We start from the raw sequence: 16,108 nt of genomic DNA, 5'->3' as shown, positions 1-16,108 counted from the left end.
TGTGTCAAGGCATCAGACTTAACATCCTCATTCAGACTAGACTTTCAGGTGTATTTGTACATCTGGTAATCTATTCTCCCTGTGTCAAGGCATCAGACTTAACATCTTCATTCAGACTAGACTTTCAGGTGTATTTGTACATCTGGTACAAGAAAACAGACAATCTATTCTCCCTGTGTCAAGGCATCAGACTTAACATCCTCATTCAGACTAGACTTTCAGGTTTATTTGTACATCTGGTAATCTATTCTCCCTGTGTCAAGGCATCAGACTTAACATCCTCATTCAGACTAGACTTTCAGGTGTATTTGTACATCTGGTAATCTATTCTCCCTGTGTCAAGGCATCAGACTTAACATCCTCATTCAGACTAGACTTTCAGGTGTATTTGTACATCTGGTAATCTATTCTCCCTGTGTCAAGGCATCAGACTTAACATCCTCATTCAGACTAGACTTTCAGGTGTATTTGTACATCTGGTACAAGAAAACAGACAATCTATTCTCCCTGTGTCAGGGCATCAGACTTAACATCCTCATTCAGACTACACTTTCAGGTGTATTTGTACATCTGGTACAGCAAAACAGACAATCTATTCTCCCTGTGTCAAGGCATCAGACTTAACATCCTCATTCAGACTAGACTTTCAGGTTTATTTGTACATCTTGTAATCTATTCTCCCTGTGTCAAGGCATCAGACTTAACATCCTCATTCAGACTAGACTTTCAGGTGTATTTGTACATCTGGTAATCTATTCTCCCTGTGTCAAGGCATCAGACTTAACATCCTCATTCAGACTAGACTTTCAGGTGTATTTGTACATCTGGTACAAGAAAACAGACAATCTATTCTCCCTGTGTCAAGGCATCAGACTTAACATCCTCATTCAGACTAGACTTTCAGGTTTATTTGTACATCTGGTAATCTATTCTCCCTGTGTCAAGGCATCAGACTTAACATCCTCATTCAGACTAGACTTTCAGGTGTATTTGTACATCTGGTAATCTATTCTCCCTGTGTCAAGGCATCAGACTTAACATCTTCATTCAGACTAGACTTTCAGGTGTATTTGTACATCTGGTACAAGAAAACAGACAATCTATTCTCCCTGTGTCAAGGCATCAGACTTAACATCCTCATTCAGACTAGACTTTCAGGTTTATTTGTACATCTGGTAATCTATTCTCCCTGTGTCAAGGCATCAGACTTAACATCTTCATTCAGACTAGACTTTCAGGTGTATTTGTACATCTGGTACAGCAAAACAGACAATCTATTCTCTGTTAAAGTTGAAGACCTATTGGTGGCCTTCAGATGTATTCAGCTCTTTGGTCAGGTTGTTGTCTCTTTGACACATTCCCCGTTTCTATTCTTAATTTTACTCTGCTTTACCATGTTTTTTTTTACTGCTAAATGGAAGAAGTCCTGACAGACTACCATATTTCTATTCCCCAGTCAACCATTGGAATGTTTTACTTATCAGAGATAAATTTAACGTACAGAATACACTATAATTTCCTAACTTAATTCTTGTTGTGTTCGTAAATATATATTATAGAGTAATTATCCCTTCAGTAAACACATAGGCAAATTTCAATGTCTGTATTATTTGTTGACATGTATATGCATCACTATTTATATATTTATTTACTCCTTTTGTAGTATAAACTACAATATTTTGGAATAAATATCTGAATAAATATCTGATCAAATATATTGATTTCCATTATATAACAGATGGAAAATTAATTAATGTCAAACAGCACGAGTTATTTGATGTGACAAATAAAATCATCATAAGTAATGATAACATCAGACTAAGTTGACCTAAGCTGACCCTTGGCTATTCATTTTATGTCCCATTTGGTCATATAGGTCATATGGTTTCTTCATATTAATACATCCCTGGCTTTCAAATTTTTATGTTTGATCGCTAGCTTACAATTCCTGATGAAGGTAAATCAAGGAAAGTGCCTCAGACACACAACTTTTTTAAATGTTATGTTCTATTTGAAAGATTTTTTTTATCAATGTCACTTATTCCATCCTCTGTCTTTCTTTAATATAAATAATCATCTTCCCTTCTTTATAGGTAATTACTGCTAGTACGTTGTCAATTTCTAATCATTCATTTTGAAGTTGTATCAGGATCATTACAAACAAGTTTGAGTTTCATTCAAGTTAACAATCATTTGAATTATTTCTCTTGAAGTTAAAATATAAAATGTTATACTAAAGTTATAGATGTCCATGCTTTGGCCTGCCAAAGCCTTTTGGATATTAAGCTGGTATGTTCAATGCATTTTTATGCATTACAAATTTAGTAAGTTTAACAATTCTTCTAAATCAATGCAACAGCTGATATAATTGTATTCAGTAACATGTTTCTCGGTTGTACTCCTTTAACAAAGGGTGGTTATCCTGTAAAAAGGAGGTTTTTCAAGAAGGAAATAAAGCAGGATGATACATACAATTCTCAATCTTTAATCTTAATTAACATAAGAGCAGGTATGGTATCAATGTACACAACACAGGTTTCAGGAAAAACAGAAATTCAATAAACAACACAAAGAGTTCGTAAAGCTTAACATGAGTTTTAAAAACAAAAGGGGCCTTAACAACACATATAGGGACCTTGATGACTGCATAGTCAAAACATTGAAGATTGTGATCTTGACATCAGATTCACAGTCAAAGGTCTACACAGCACAGTCAAAACATTGAAGCTTGTGATCTTAACATCACAGTCAAAGGTCTACACAGCACAGTCAAAACATTGAAGATTGTGATCTTGACATCACAGTCAAAGGTCTACATAGCACAGTCAAAACATTGAAGCTTGTGATCTTGACATCACAGTCAAAGGTCTACACAGCACAGTCAAAACATTGAAGCTTGTGATCTTGACATCACAGTCAAAACATTGAAGCTTATATCTTGACATCACAGTCAAAGATCTACACAGCAGAGTCAAAAACTTGATGTCTGCAGTCTTAACAGCACAGTTAATGGCATAAAAAGCACAGTTCAAACATTGAAGCTTGTGGTCTAAACAGTACAGTCAAGACCCAAAATGCACAGTAGAAAATTGAAACCATCAGTCATAATAGAAGAGGCAATGGCCTAGACTCCACGTTTAAACCCATTAAGCACAAGAATTTGCAACTTTAGTTTGGTTGCAATAACATAGAATTTAAACTTGAATTTAATAAAAGAAAAAATTTTACCATCACATCAATTTCAGTAATATTCATTTCAAATTGTTTAATAATATTTTTTTCTATTTTTTCCCAAAGGAGCCCTAATTTCTACATGATATTAAACTTTAAACTAACACTTTTAAATGTGTGTAGTAGTTTCAGTTAATTCCTTCCTTTCACCTCTGAACCATGACATTCAATGAACCTATCTTATTAAAAATAGTTTGTTATTTTTTAAGTTTATGTCAAACGTAAAGGAAACGGATTTAATTTACTCCTTCGTCTTACCCTAATTACCCTTACACAAGAAACTTTATACTAAAAGCCAAACCTTATACAAAGGAAGTTATACAATAAGGCGAGCCAGGAAGAAACTGTTTGTTTTCCCCAAGTAGGGTATTATCATTAATGTAACTGTTGATATATGACAATTTGACCTTTCATTGACAAAACATTTTCCTTGTTCTTTTACCAAGTACTATGAAGTACAATAAACAAAGCTGTTAAAGGTTTTAAATTTAATGTGTTGTACAATCACGATATGAAATAATGCCTTCAGTTTTAACACTTGACGAGTATTGGCACATTCTATATGACCCTCATTAAACAATATAAAACCACTATTTGAACATTAGTTCAATACATGTAGTATATTTGCAATATGTTCTGAAGCTTTCTCACATTAGGACAAATTCACACACCAAGCACTTCTATTTTAGACCTCCATTTATTATGTATTTTGACTGATCATTACAGCCACTATAATAATAATAATAATCAAAATAACTGCTACAATAGAAATACAACAAATTTTCTTTTTTCGTGCTTTCTTTTGATTTTTTTCCGCCTCAGTTAATTGTCCTTTCCCTTTTTCAACATCGTCAACAGCCTCTTCTATATTCTTTTCAATATTATCAACCATTTCACCCTGTTCATCTACTAACACATGCATTTCCTTAAATAGTTTATTGACTTCATGAATTTGACCTTCTAAATGTTGTAGTTCTTGTTCTCGTTCATCTATCATTTGCAATTCTCCCTTAGCTTGTTGCATTTCTAATATAATATTCCCTGTAAACAGAGCTTGGTTTTGAAAATTATCCCCTTGCTCATTTCCGTTTATTTCACTACTATCTTTGACAATTTCCATTTGTCTTCGGAACCTTGCTCTAGTTTTCTCTACATAATCAGCTTGACTTGTTCTAAAATCGTTCATTGCTTCTCTCAACTCATATTGCAGTCTTTCAACCTGTGAGGTATGAACACGTTCTTGAGTACTTGTATTAAGTAACGAATCCTTTTGTGATTTTGGAAAGTTTTCAGCGGCTATGAGTTGGATGTCTTTCCGTATTTTACTAGAACTAGATATAATAGAATCTGCCTTACTTTCCATATCTTGCAAGTTAGCAGTAGTAACGAACGGGGAGCAGTATAAATTACTTTGTGTCTTTTTAATTTGAGCAACATCTTTTTTCAGTTCTTCTAACTGGTTTTCCACCATGTTAACTTTGTCTATGAACACATTCATATCTCCATTGTCCTCACTTTTCCCCTTCTTCTTTTTCTTTTTACTTTCTTTTTCATATTCTTCCCTCTTTTCCTGCATCTCTTGCAATCTATCCTTTACCATTTAAAATGATAATGTCACTAAAACCTCTTTCTCAAATCCTTCAACGCACTAAATGAGCCACATAAAATAATATTTGTTAAATGAATTTAAACAGACGCCGAATTCTAAAAAGACATCACCTAATTTAAATATCAATAGAATTCGTAGTCACATCCAGATTAAAGATTTCACTAGTCTTCACTTATAATGTATTTCCTGACAAAATGTACTCTTTACGTCAAGTTGACATCAAGCCTTCAAAATATATTCAATTAGTCTAAAGAAGTAGTATTTTCCCTCTAGACAGACAATATATATAGTCCTATAGTGTGAATCACATCCAAAAGGTAAATTTGCATTAGAACTCAGGTAAAAAGTTTATCACAAAGTATAACTTCACCAACACCTGTTGCAGATATTGATATGCCAACTTTTATCAAAGTTTCTGATCAATCTATATACATAAATTTATGTTGCACACAATTTATAAAATGAAAATAGAAATGATCTGGTATAACCTTGTTACTGTGTCACACTCCAATGACTCAAGTAATACCTCATGTAATAAAGGCCAGGCCAAGGGGTATGTCATAGATTAAAAGATAACATAATTAAATCAAGTTTTAACTGGCATACATTTTTTAATACAATATATTATTTTTGTTACACCAAACAGATAATTAAATCACATATAAATTCTATTTACTTAGAAGATAATCCTAAAGTTTACCCCTTGTTAAATGTAAATGCCATTGAATAACTGTACATGTACACAACTTGTCACAGTGAGACACTAATTACATTTACTTATGTTTTTTACATCCTAAACAATCATAACATAAATCATTGTGTATAATACAAGATCAGTGATTTAGTTAATTTATTTGTTTATATATATCTCGAGATATATATAAAACATTTTTCCATTCCCCTCTACATCACCTTTTAATCATATTACAACAATACAAAGTGTAGTTATAGTCTAAATATAAATGCATACAAATATCTCGAGGCCTACAACTGGGGAAGTCACATGTTTTTTTAGCCTCAAAGATATTTATTACATGATTTACTACAGTAATTGTTACAATATTTTTTATCTTTTGTCAATCAAAACCTGCTACTACAGTATACATATCAAAATGTACATGTAATTGAAGGTGTCACTTTTATCAGTGAATTGGGCTCTTTACAAGTCTATCAAGTACAGAATAATTCATCTACTAAGATATTAGAGATAAATAGTTAATGTGAACTCAAGTGTTTCAATGACTAAATGTCCTCTAGTTTTCAACCGTTTGTGGTTAGGCAGGTAGAACAAAATAAACATATTTATTACTTTTCCTTTACTTCTCATTACAAAGAAAAATACCCATTTATACTTTCTAAAATTTTATTTTAAATCAATGTATACTTAATTCCTGATCATTTGTACACATAGATTGAAAATATAAATAATACGCAAATTGAAACACAATTTTAAAAGATGACCTTAAATTTTAATTCTGACAAATAAATTTTTTTGTCACAACTTCAATAAACAGCTGTACCAAGAGCGTATAATTGTATAATTGAAATTGTATCAAGAAGAAAATATTTGGAAGTCATTTTATCATCAGCAAATGAAATGGCTCTGTAGAAAAACGAGCCTGAGGATTATGATTTCAAAAATTGAAAAGTTTCTTATGTTCACAAATTCCAAGAATTATGTAAAGTGTATACTAAATCAATCCAAGCTAACTCAAGCAATAGTACAATATGTGAAAAATTCACTTATATCTCACAATTATAGTCCCATAACTCTGCTGGAGCTAAGAATTGAATAAAAACAAAAATACTCTGAAACTGTCTTCCATCAATACCAACAAACTTAAGGCTCCTATAAAGTAAAGTTTGGAGGAAATCAATCCCAGAATACTGGAGTAAATATATGATTTGTAAAAATTTGCTTATCACAAAAGAGCTTTCTTTCAACAACCCCTACAATAATGTAATGGACATTGGCATATGACCAGACTTCAACATGCAAAAAAAGTATCAGGCTTTTAGGAGCCTGAATCACTTTTTTGGTATTTGTATTTGCACTGGACAAAAAAGATATATATAATGCTGAAAATGCATAATTTTTTTTGGCCATGGCATTGTCAGATTGTTTTTTTGATGTATGAGTTTTAATATCTCTTTGCTATCTTTCATTTTTCTTCTAGATGACTGATTGTGTTGCTGGGCTGTTGACTTCATCTCTTATCTAAAGCTAAATGGGGGGTCTCAATATTGCATTATGGATTCAGCTGGGATTTCAAAAATACCCCCTGTTCATATATAAAGTCTTGTAAAAACATTGACATTTTTGAGAGAAATAAAAATCTACCAATTTCAACTTGTTTAGCCAATGTTAAACTATAAGTGGTTGCTGGTTTTGAAAAAACAGTGGTTTACACAACACAAAGGACCAAAGCTACTATAGATATCAGATATTCCTTGTAGGAATTCAAACTTTGGACAAACTGGACGAACATTAATATCAACATAAAACCACAATAAAATCATAATATGAAAGGTACACATAATTTACATACATGAAGATATTGAAGTGTGACAGATGTTATAACCAAGGTACTGTATACCAACTAATTTTCGCGGATACTTTATTTCGCGTTTTACCTTTTTTATTCCAATTCGCGACTATTTAATTCTGCGATTTTTCAATTAACTTAATGTAGGTTAATAACAAAAGATCGAAGTTTTACATATTCACGACGATAAATATTCATGTTGTTTTTCTACTCGGGAAAGTCGCGAAAATAAATCGCTCGCGAAAATTAGTTGGTTTACAGTAATTATCAATTGGTATCATATGCATATACCCTGAAACATTTGAATTTACATTTATTAGTAAAGTTCTTTACATAACAAAAGAAAATCTGTCTTTAAACTGATATACAATACCTTACTTTTACAGAATAGAATCTGATATCTTAAAATCTTAGCCATACACATGTATCATCTATTTTATGTATTTACAACAATGCTGCTTACTACTGGTGTTTGTATTTAAATTTCTGTCAAATAATGGTGATACTAAAGAAGCTAATTTTTTCTAAACCTTTTTCTTAACTGCTTTTTCATTTCCCTTTCACATCTTTTAAAACAAGCTAGGCAGATATGTCATCTAACAAGCATTACATACACCAAATGCAATTGAGCTATTTCTAATAATATCTTTGAAAAGAATCTTACTACTGAAACATAACATTGACAAATGAACCATAAAAATAAACCAAAAGGCAGATGATTCCTGCCAGACAGATATGTACACATTTAAATCATTCCATACACCAAAATATAGTTAGTTGACCTATTGCTTATAGTATTAGAAAAACAGAAGTTGTTGATTCAACTACAATTTTGGATAAAGGAAGATAACTCCTATTTTTTTGAAAAGTATAATCATATGAATCGTATAAAACAGTTGTTCGAGTTGGAGTATATAAAGAAAAACCATACATTATATCAAAATATAAATTTTATTTGTACCGGTACTAAGCTCAAACAGGATAGAAATGCAACTGTTTTTAAGCCTTGTACAAAAAAAACTTATATTTCAATACAATGTATATGGTTACAGGTATCCTGTGAGAAAGTAAACACACATGAAACATAAAACTTTAAGTTGTAAATCTGTAAGCAGACATAAAAAAATTTGTTTGAATCAATGTATATTTATGTTTATTTTTATTATAATTATGTTTAATGTTTAATTGTATAATACTAACATTTCTATATGTTCATTAGATATTCCCCTTGATAGTACGCAGGGAAACTAAGCCCAATGCTGTAAGCTCAGTAGATTGTTAAACAGCATTTAGTGCAATAAAGATGATTTAGATATAAGAAGATGTGGTATGAGTGCCAATGAGACAACTTTCCTATTCAATTTAGTGTCTAATCAAAATATTTAAAGCATGTGTATTACATAGTAAACAAAGCACGTGTTTTAGTGGTTAAAAAAAAAAAATTCTACGTAAATTAAATCGAATTAAGTTATATTTTAATTTCAAATCATTATTGACAATTGTCTTAGCTGAAAAGTAATTAAATAATAAAGACATAGAATTTTAATTTCTTTAAAATATTTGTTCTGTGCTTGTGATCAATAGCCAGGTGTGAATTAAAACATGAGTAAAGAGATTAGCAATCATTAGCCAATATTTCCCCGAGGTATTAATAAAGTTATAAGGAGGGACCTCAGGAACATAACACTGTACTGGAGTGGCAGTTTCATTACATGAGAGGGATAACAAAACAAAAACAATTTCAAAATGGTGATTTAGAAAATCGATCTCAACGAATTGACCGAAATTATTTCTGTTCAAAAATAAAATTTGTCCTAAATCCCAATTACTCATTTAGGACAAATACTTTCAGTTTAGGACAAGACTGGCAAATATGACCATTTCCGAACCCTTGGTTGGATCCCCCTTTTTTTCTGACAATCAATGCATTTGAAATAAGGACATTTAGTTTACACCCCCCCCTTTTATAAATGGCTGGGTCCGCCCTTTGTCAAATTTGCTCCAGTTTCTGCCTACCTATAAAATGTTGAAAGATGATAGACGAAATGCTGAATTGTGCTGAAATTGTCATTTAATCAGCTGACTTACCTCCCTTGGCTGACTAGCAATGTCTATAGATTTATCACTGTTGTATTTAATTGGAGCACCACCTTTCTGTATTATCCAGATAGAAATCAGCTGACTTACCTCCCTTGGTTGACTAGCAACGTCTATAGATTTATCGCTGTTATATTTGATTGGAGCGCCACCTGTCTGTATTAAAGTTCCATAACCAGTAGGTGTAAAGAATGCTGGGATACCGGCTCCACCAGCTCTTATTCTCTCAGCCAGTGTACCCTAAAGTGCAAATGAACTTATATGTTGGATGTGTACGGATTGATAATTTAGTCTTAGATCCATGACATGATTTTTTTATTAGTTGTTAGAGGCTTTGAACTAGCTGTCATTTAACTGTGAGTACTCTCAGATCTGGACCTAGTGTCTTTATGTTGTTGGGATGTACAAGTACCCAGTCAAGTCCACTTGTATTTTTGTCCATCTGATGAGTTAAGTCTTTTTCAACTGATTTTTATAGTTCATTCTTATGTTGTACTGATATACCACTGTCCCAGGTTAGGGGAGGGTTGGGATCCCGCTAACATGTTTAACCCTGCCACATTCTGTTTGTATGTGCCTGTCCCAAGTTAGGAGCCTGTAATTCAGTGGTTGTCGTTTGTTTATGTGATAGATATTTGTTTTTCGTTCAATTTTTTAACATAAATTAGGCCGTTATTTTTCTCATTTAAATTGTTTAACATTGTCATTTCATGGCCTTTTAGAGCTGACTATCAGGTATGGGCTTTGCTCATTGTTGAAGGACGTACGGTGATCTATAGTTGTTGTGTTATTTTGGTCTCTTGTGGAGAGTTGTCTCATTAGCAATCATACCACATCTTCTTTTTTTATAATACAAAAGTGAACAATAAATGTTAAAATTTAGAAGAGACAATAAGACAATTCTCTATACCCTGAGACTAAATTATGACATAGAAGTTAACAGCTATAGGTTACTACATGGCCTTCAACAATGAGTGTTCATTTTCATTAATATTTCAAATGAAAACAAGAATGTGCCCGAAGTACATGGATGCCCCACTCGCACTATCATTTTCCATATTCAATGGACCGTGAAATTGGATAAAAGATCTAATTTGGCATTAAAATTAGAAAGATCATACCATAGGGAACATGTGTACTAAGTTTCAAGTTGATTGGACTTCAACTTCATCAAAAATTAGCTTGACCAAAAACTTTAACCTGAAACTTGCACTTTCATTTTCTATGTTCAGTGGACCGTGAAATTGGGGTCAAATGTTTAATTTGGCTTTAAAATTAGGAAGATCATATCATAAGCAACAAGTGTACTAAGTTTCAAGTTGACTGGACTTCAGCTTCATCAAAAACTATCTTGACCAAAAACTTTAACCTGAAGCGGGACAGACAGACAAACGGACGCACAAATGGACGCACGCACAGACTAGAAAACATAATGCCCCTCTACTATCGTAAGTGGGGCATAATATCGTAGGTGGGCACGTTGTTTTGTGAGGATACACCTAATTATAATTCAAAGTATTAGAAATAGGAATTTAGTGTCTGAGACTCTCACATATTTCAACTTACCATTAACAAATTGGGGGTCATTCTGATAAGTAGTACATTTTGTACTGCAGAAATGTGTAATGAAAATATTATTCAAAAATCATAATACATATCAAGGATGTTTGCTACTCTTTTTTTAACTTTTTGTCAGACATTTCAAATCCTCTGTTTTTATCCATAAAGTTATATTGAAAAGTTTGCCTACCAACCCCCTACTTTTCTAGTCATAATTTTATTACTTATATATATATATAGTATAGTTTAAGGATGCTCGTGGGTACAGAAAATTCAGCAAAAAATTAAACATTCGTTTTTTTATTACAAATTTTATTTATTACTCTATTAGTTATAACTTTATGATATGGTACTAAAATGAACCCAAAAAATGGATTCGGTTTGGCCCCAGATGACTTTTAAAACGTTTATATCATTAAACTAGAGGCTCTTAAGACCCTGTGTCGCTCACCTTGGTCTATGTCCATATTAAACAAAGGAAACAGATGGATTCATGACAAAATTGTGTTTTGGTGATGGTGATGTGTTTGTAGATCTTACTTTACTGAACATTCTTTCTACTTACAATTTTCTCTATCTATAATAAACTTGGCCCTTTAGTTATAGAGGTAATATTTTGTAAAAATTGACTATAAAGGGCAATAACTCCTTAAGGGGTCAACTAACCATTTTGTTCGCGTTGAATTATTTGTAGATCTTACTTTGCTGAACATTATTGCTGTTTACAGTTTATCTCTATCTATGATAGTATTCAAGATAATAACCAAAATGGCAAAATATCTTTAAAAATTACCTATTGGGGCAGCAACCTAACAACAAGTTGTCCAATTCATCTGAAAATTTCACAGCAGATAGATATTGACTAAATAAACAATTTAATTCCGACAGATTTGCTCTAAACGCTTTGGTTTCAGAGTTATAAGCCAAAATCTACATTTTACCCCTATGTTTTATTTTTAACCATGGCGGCCGTCTTGGTTGGTTGGCTGGGTCACCGCACACATATTTTAAACTAGATACCCTAATAATAATTGTGGCAAAGTTTGGTTAAATTTGGCCCAGTAATTTTCAGAGAAGAAGATTTTTGTAAAAGATTACAAAAATTTACGAAAAATTGGTAAAAAATTACTATAAAAGGCAATAACTCCTTAAGGGGTCAACTGACCATTTTGGTCATGTTGACATATTTGTAGATCTTACTTTGCTGAACATTATTGCTGTTTACAGTTTATCTCTATTTTTTTACTTCATTTTTCTATTGTATATGATAAAGTTCATTTATGAAAAAATATAGCGAAATCCTATATTAAAAAAAAAACATGATTTATACTCACGAGCCCCCTTAAGAAGCCATATTAGAAAATCTAATTTAATCCTTGTTATTTTTTTAGGATAAAAGGTACAATGTTAAATGTATGAAAACTCCAGAGAGAATCAATACCTCAAAATTCTCAATGCTTATATAAATGATAAAAGTGGGAAAAAGTATATTTGACAAATTAATGGATTTACAAATGGAAGGAAAGATAGTTGGATGGACAAAATGTGTTGTGTGGTTGATGTCTCATTTAATTAAATTACACATCTTGTGCAATATGAGTTAATGAGACTGCAACCATACAACATGAAAGTGCTCTTATTATTTTATTTTTTTTAAATACAATACCTGTGGTGTTAGCTCCACTTCTAGTTCACCTGACAAATACTGACGTTCAAATTCTGCATTCTCCCCCACATATGATGATATCATCCTCTTGACCTGAAAAATAATTAATTAATACAAACTCTTTAAATTTTAAATTCAATGATTAATTAGTCTCCTTTTAAAAAGCAACATAAACAAATAATTGAAGAGCTATTTCAATGACAAATTCTTAGATAAAATTATCAGGTATTGATAATACCAAGAATTTAATCATCACATTTTCAATTGATAAAACTATTATTAACAATTACTCATAATCATTAAATTTTCTAACTTCTTTTAAAGTTCAAAAGCTAAAAATGTCAAAAATGTTCTTTTATAACTGTACCCACATGTACATTCTTATTTTTTTACAAAAGATACTATCAGTCATATTCATATGATTATTATCCAAACCCTACCAACAACATGTAGGTTAATTACGTCATGGTCAAATTAACGGTCCATACCTGTTTCTGCTGAAGTAATAATCCAAGACCAAAATCATCTACACCAGCATTATTACTGACAATTGTCAAATCTTTAACCTTTGTTTTCAGTAAAGCTTGAATTAGGTTTTCTGGTATTCCACATAATCCAAATCCTGTTCAAAAATAAACAAAGTAGTTTGATTAGTGTTTTTATACAGAACATATTTATACTTGTAGCATAAACATGACTACACATATATATATAACAGTTTCGCAGTTTGCAGATGAATTATATCCTTCAGCTGAAAACACCTTATAAATTCATTTATTTTTATAGGTACTAATTTCCTTGGATTGAGGAAAACTTGCATTTTCATGGATATTTCATTTTTGCTTTTGGCAAAATCTGCATACATTCCTTCCAAAACCTGCATACATTCCTTCCAAAATCTGCATACATTCCTTCCAAAATCTGCATACATTCCTTCCAAAATCTGCATACATTCCTTCCAAAACCTGCATACATTCCTTCCATAATCTGCATACATTCCTTCCAAAACATTCCTTCCAAAACCTGCATACATTCCTTCCATAATCTGCATACATTCCTTCCAAAATCTGCATACATTCCTTCCAAAATCTGCATACATTCCTTCCATAATCTGCATACATTCCTTCCAAAATCTGCATACATTCCTTCCAAAATCTGCATACATTCCTTCCAAAATCTGCATACATTCCTTCCAAAATCTGCATACATTCCTTCCAAAATCTTGTAAATCATTGAACATTATAATTTTGTGGTTCCCTTATTCCCACAAAATCCATGAAAATTATTATCCAAAGAAAATCAAGGACGCTACTGTATACAAAGACATGACTTGTATTTACCATTCCTTATATTTCTGGAAAATGAAGAACATTCTCTTGTGATTTAGATCTATAAATACTTTTCACTTTTATGTGAAACTTGAAAATTACTAGTTATAGATTATGAGGAAATAAACAATAAAGTTAACACACCTCCAACCAACAGTTTTGATCCATCTGGTATATCTTGAATGGCTTCATCAGCTGAATTAAAGAATTTGGCTTTATATCTTCTGCCTGATGTACTGAAGTTGCTGGATGCCTACAGAAAATAAATATACCATATTATACATTGAGAAAAGTCCATACACAAATATGAGGGTTGTATTTTCCTAAAATTATAGGGATAGAAGATTGGTTTATTTTTATTTACTTTTTTGTTTTTAGTTGCAATCTGAAAAATATTGTGTTTTTACCTAATCAAGTTCAAGAACTTCCACTTTTGAAATTTTTCATGATAAAAAAATCATGATGGTCAAAACCATTCGCTTAAATTCAAATATAAAAAAGAAGATGTAGTATGATTGCCAATGAGACAACTGTCCACAAGAGACCAAAATAACACAGAAACTAACAACTATAGTTCACCGTACGGCCTTCAACAATGAGCAAAGCCAATACCGAATAGCCAGCTATAAAAGGCGTTTTTGTTAAAAAATATTAGGCGTATCTAAACATAAAAATTTAATTTATGAAAAATATTGACGGCCTGCTTTCTGTTGTTTCTGGAAATACTGTTTAATGAAGTGAAACCAATTATGCACTTTAAATACCAGTATGAACCCTAGCTTTAGTCTGACATTGTGACAAGAAAAAACAACCACCAAATTATATGCATTGATGCACTCTTTATAAAGATATAGTACACTGGAATAGTTTGCCTGTATTCAAAACACCATTATTACTACAACTCCCATGACTGAACCAACTTCTGACTATACTGCTGACTGGGATCAAGCCATCATTAAGGAGTGATGATCAAATTAAATCAAGTTGTACAGAAGGCACCTAATTGTGAGTAGTCTCACTGGGGTCTAGGCCCGACGCAGGACTGCCAATCTTTAGGTAAGCGCGACACGTTCAAGTCAAATTATTATACCATGAAAATGGGAAATGAAGTCTAGGGAGACACAGGAAATTACAAAAAAAATGAGAATTGCTTTAATACGTACATTGTGTAAGCAGGATAGGGGAATCTGACAAAACAGTAAGCAGGATCCGTGATCAGAACCCCCAATGAGACCCCCTAATTCAGTAATTGTCTCATTGAAAAATGAGCATGTCTTTTATAATTCATAATAATTGTATGTCTTTGATTATGTAGATCCTGCTCGTTTGGTATGAATGTAACCATTATGTCAATGGGGGTTACAAAACAAGGTAACTGAATTATGGTGCACATTTAGTGCCTTATATATGCTACTACTAACAGAAGGGACAAGGAAGGGAGGGTCAATAAAATATGCAAGTTCTAGTGTACATATCAAGTAATTTTATTCAACAACTGTCAAACAGTTAAAACAAAAGATGTCTTCAACTCTTGTTTATTTTCAGTGGATCTGTTTAGGGGTCAGGAATTATGTGAATGACCTCTCAATAGAGGCAGTATAGGTCAAATAACAATCATGTCAGCATCAACATACACTTATTAATGGTAGACAGTTCACAGTTAGCCTCAATTTGCACGGTTTGACGTTTGTTCTGAAAATTTGCAGTACACTGGCCATGGTTGTACACAATAGAGGGAGATAATTTCAATCTTGATAATGGGAGACAATCAAGAAGAACAATGTGTTTTGGTTATATTCTTGCTAAATTATGCATATTATAAGCGCATTTGTACTTCAAATTACCAATCCAATCTATTAAAATCGAGTTAAGTCTTTTGTGCCGTTTAAAATTATTTACCTAAGAACATGTTAGCAATATTGGAGGTGTGTTCATATGCACCAATGAAAACAGTTTAAAATTCCGCGAAATTCGAAATGTAGTCTTATCCCCTTCTTGTGTTTTTTTTCTTTATTTGTAACTCGTATTATATGCTTACAATGAGCCCTATATGTTTAGGGAAATAACTTGT

General features: G+C 32.1%; 2 protein-coding genes across 2 annotated transcripts in view; both read right to left on the bottom strand.

Annotated features, from left to right (window-relative positions):
* The window catches only part of LOC143070177 (succinyl-CoA:3-ketoacid coenzyme A transferase 1, mitochondrial-like), a 33,383-nt gene extending 17,583 nt beyond the window's left edge, over positions 1-15,800 (bottom strand). The window contains exons 1-5 of the mRNA XM_076244713.1: positions 15,672-15,800; positions 14,182-14,290; positions 13,198-13,331; positions 12,710-12,802; positions 9,574-9,723 (exon numbers count right to left, since the gene is read on the bottom strand). Of these exons, the coding sequence (XP_076100828.1) occupies positions 9,574-9,723; positions 12,710-12,802; positions 13,198-13,331; positions 14,182-14,290; positions 15,672-15,755 (570 nt within the window). The 5' untranslated portion in view covers positions 15,756-15,800. The remainder of the gene's footprint in view (positions 1-9,573; positions 9,724-12,709; positions 12,803-13,197; positions 13,332-14,181; positions 14,291-15,671) is intronic.
* LOC143070193 (syntaxin-like) lies at positions 3,705-5,316 on the bottom strand. The gene has a single exon (XM_076244714.1). It carries the CDS (start codon positions 4,829-4,831, stop codon positions 3,932-3,934), a length of 900 nt encoding a protein of 299 aa, XP_076100829.1. The 5' UTR covers positions 4,832-5,316; the 3' UTR covers positions 3,705-3,931.
* Positions 15,801-16,108: the final 308 nt, after the last annotated feature.

Source organism: Mytilus galloprovincialis, chromosome 1, assembly GCF_965363235.1.
Source record: "Mytilus galloprovincialis chromosome 1, xbMytGall1.hap1.1, whole genome shotgun sequence".
NCBI classification, from domain to species: domain Eukaryota; kingdom Metazoa; phylum Mollusca; class Bivalvia; order Mytilida; family Mytilidae; genus Mytilus; species Mytilus galloprovincialis.
This window is presented reverse-complemented; position numbering and strand designations above follow the sequence as displayed.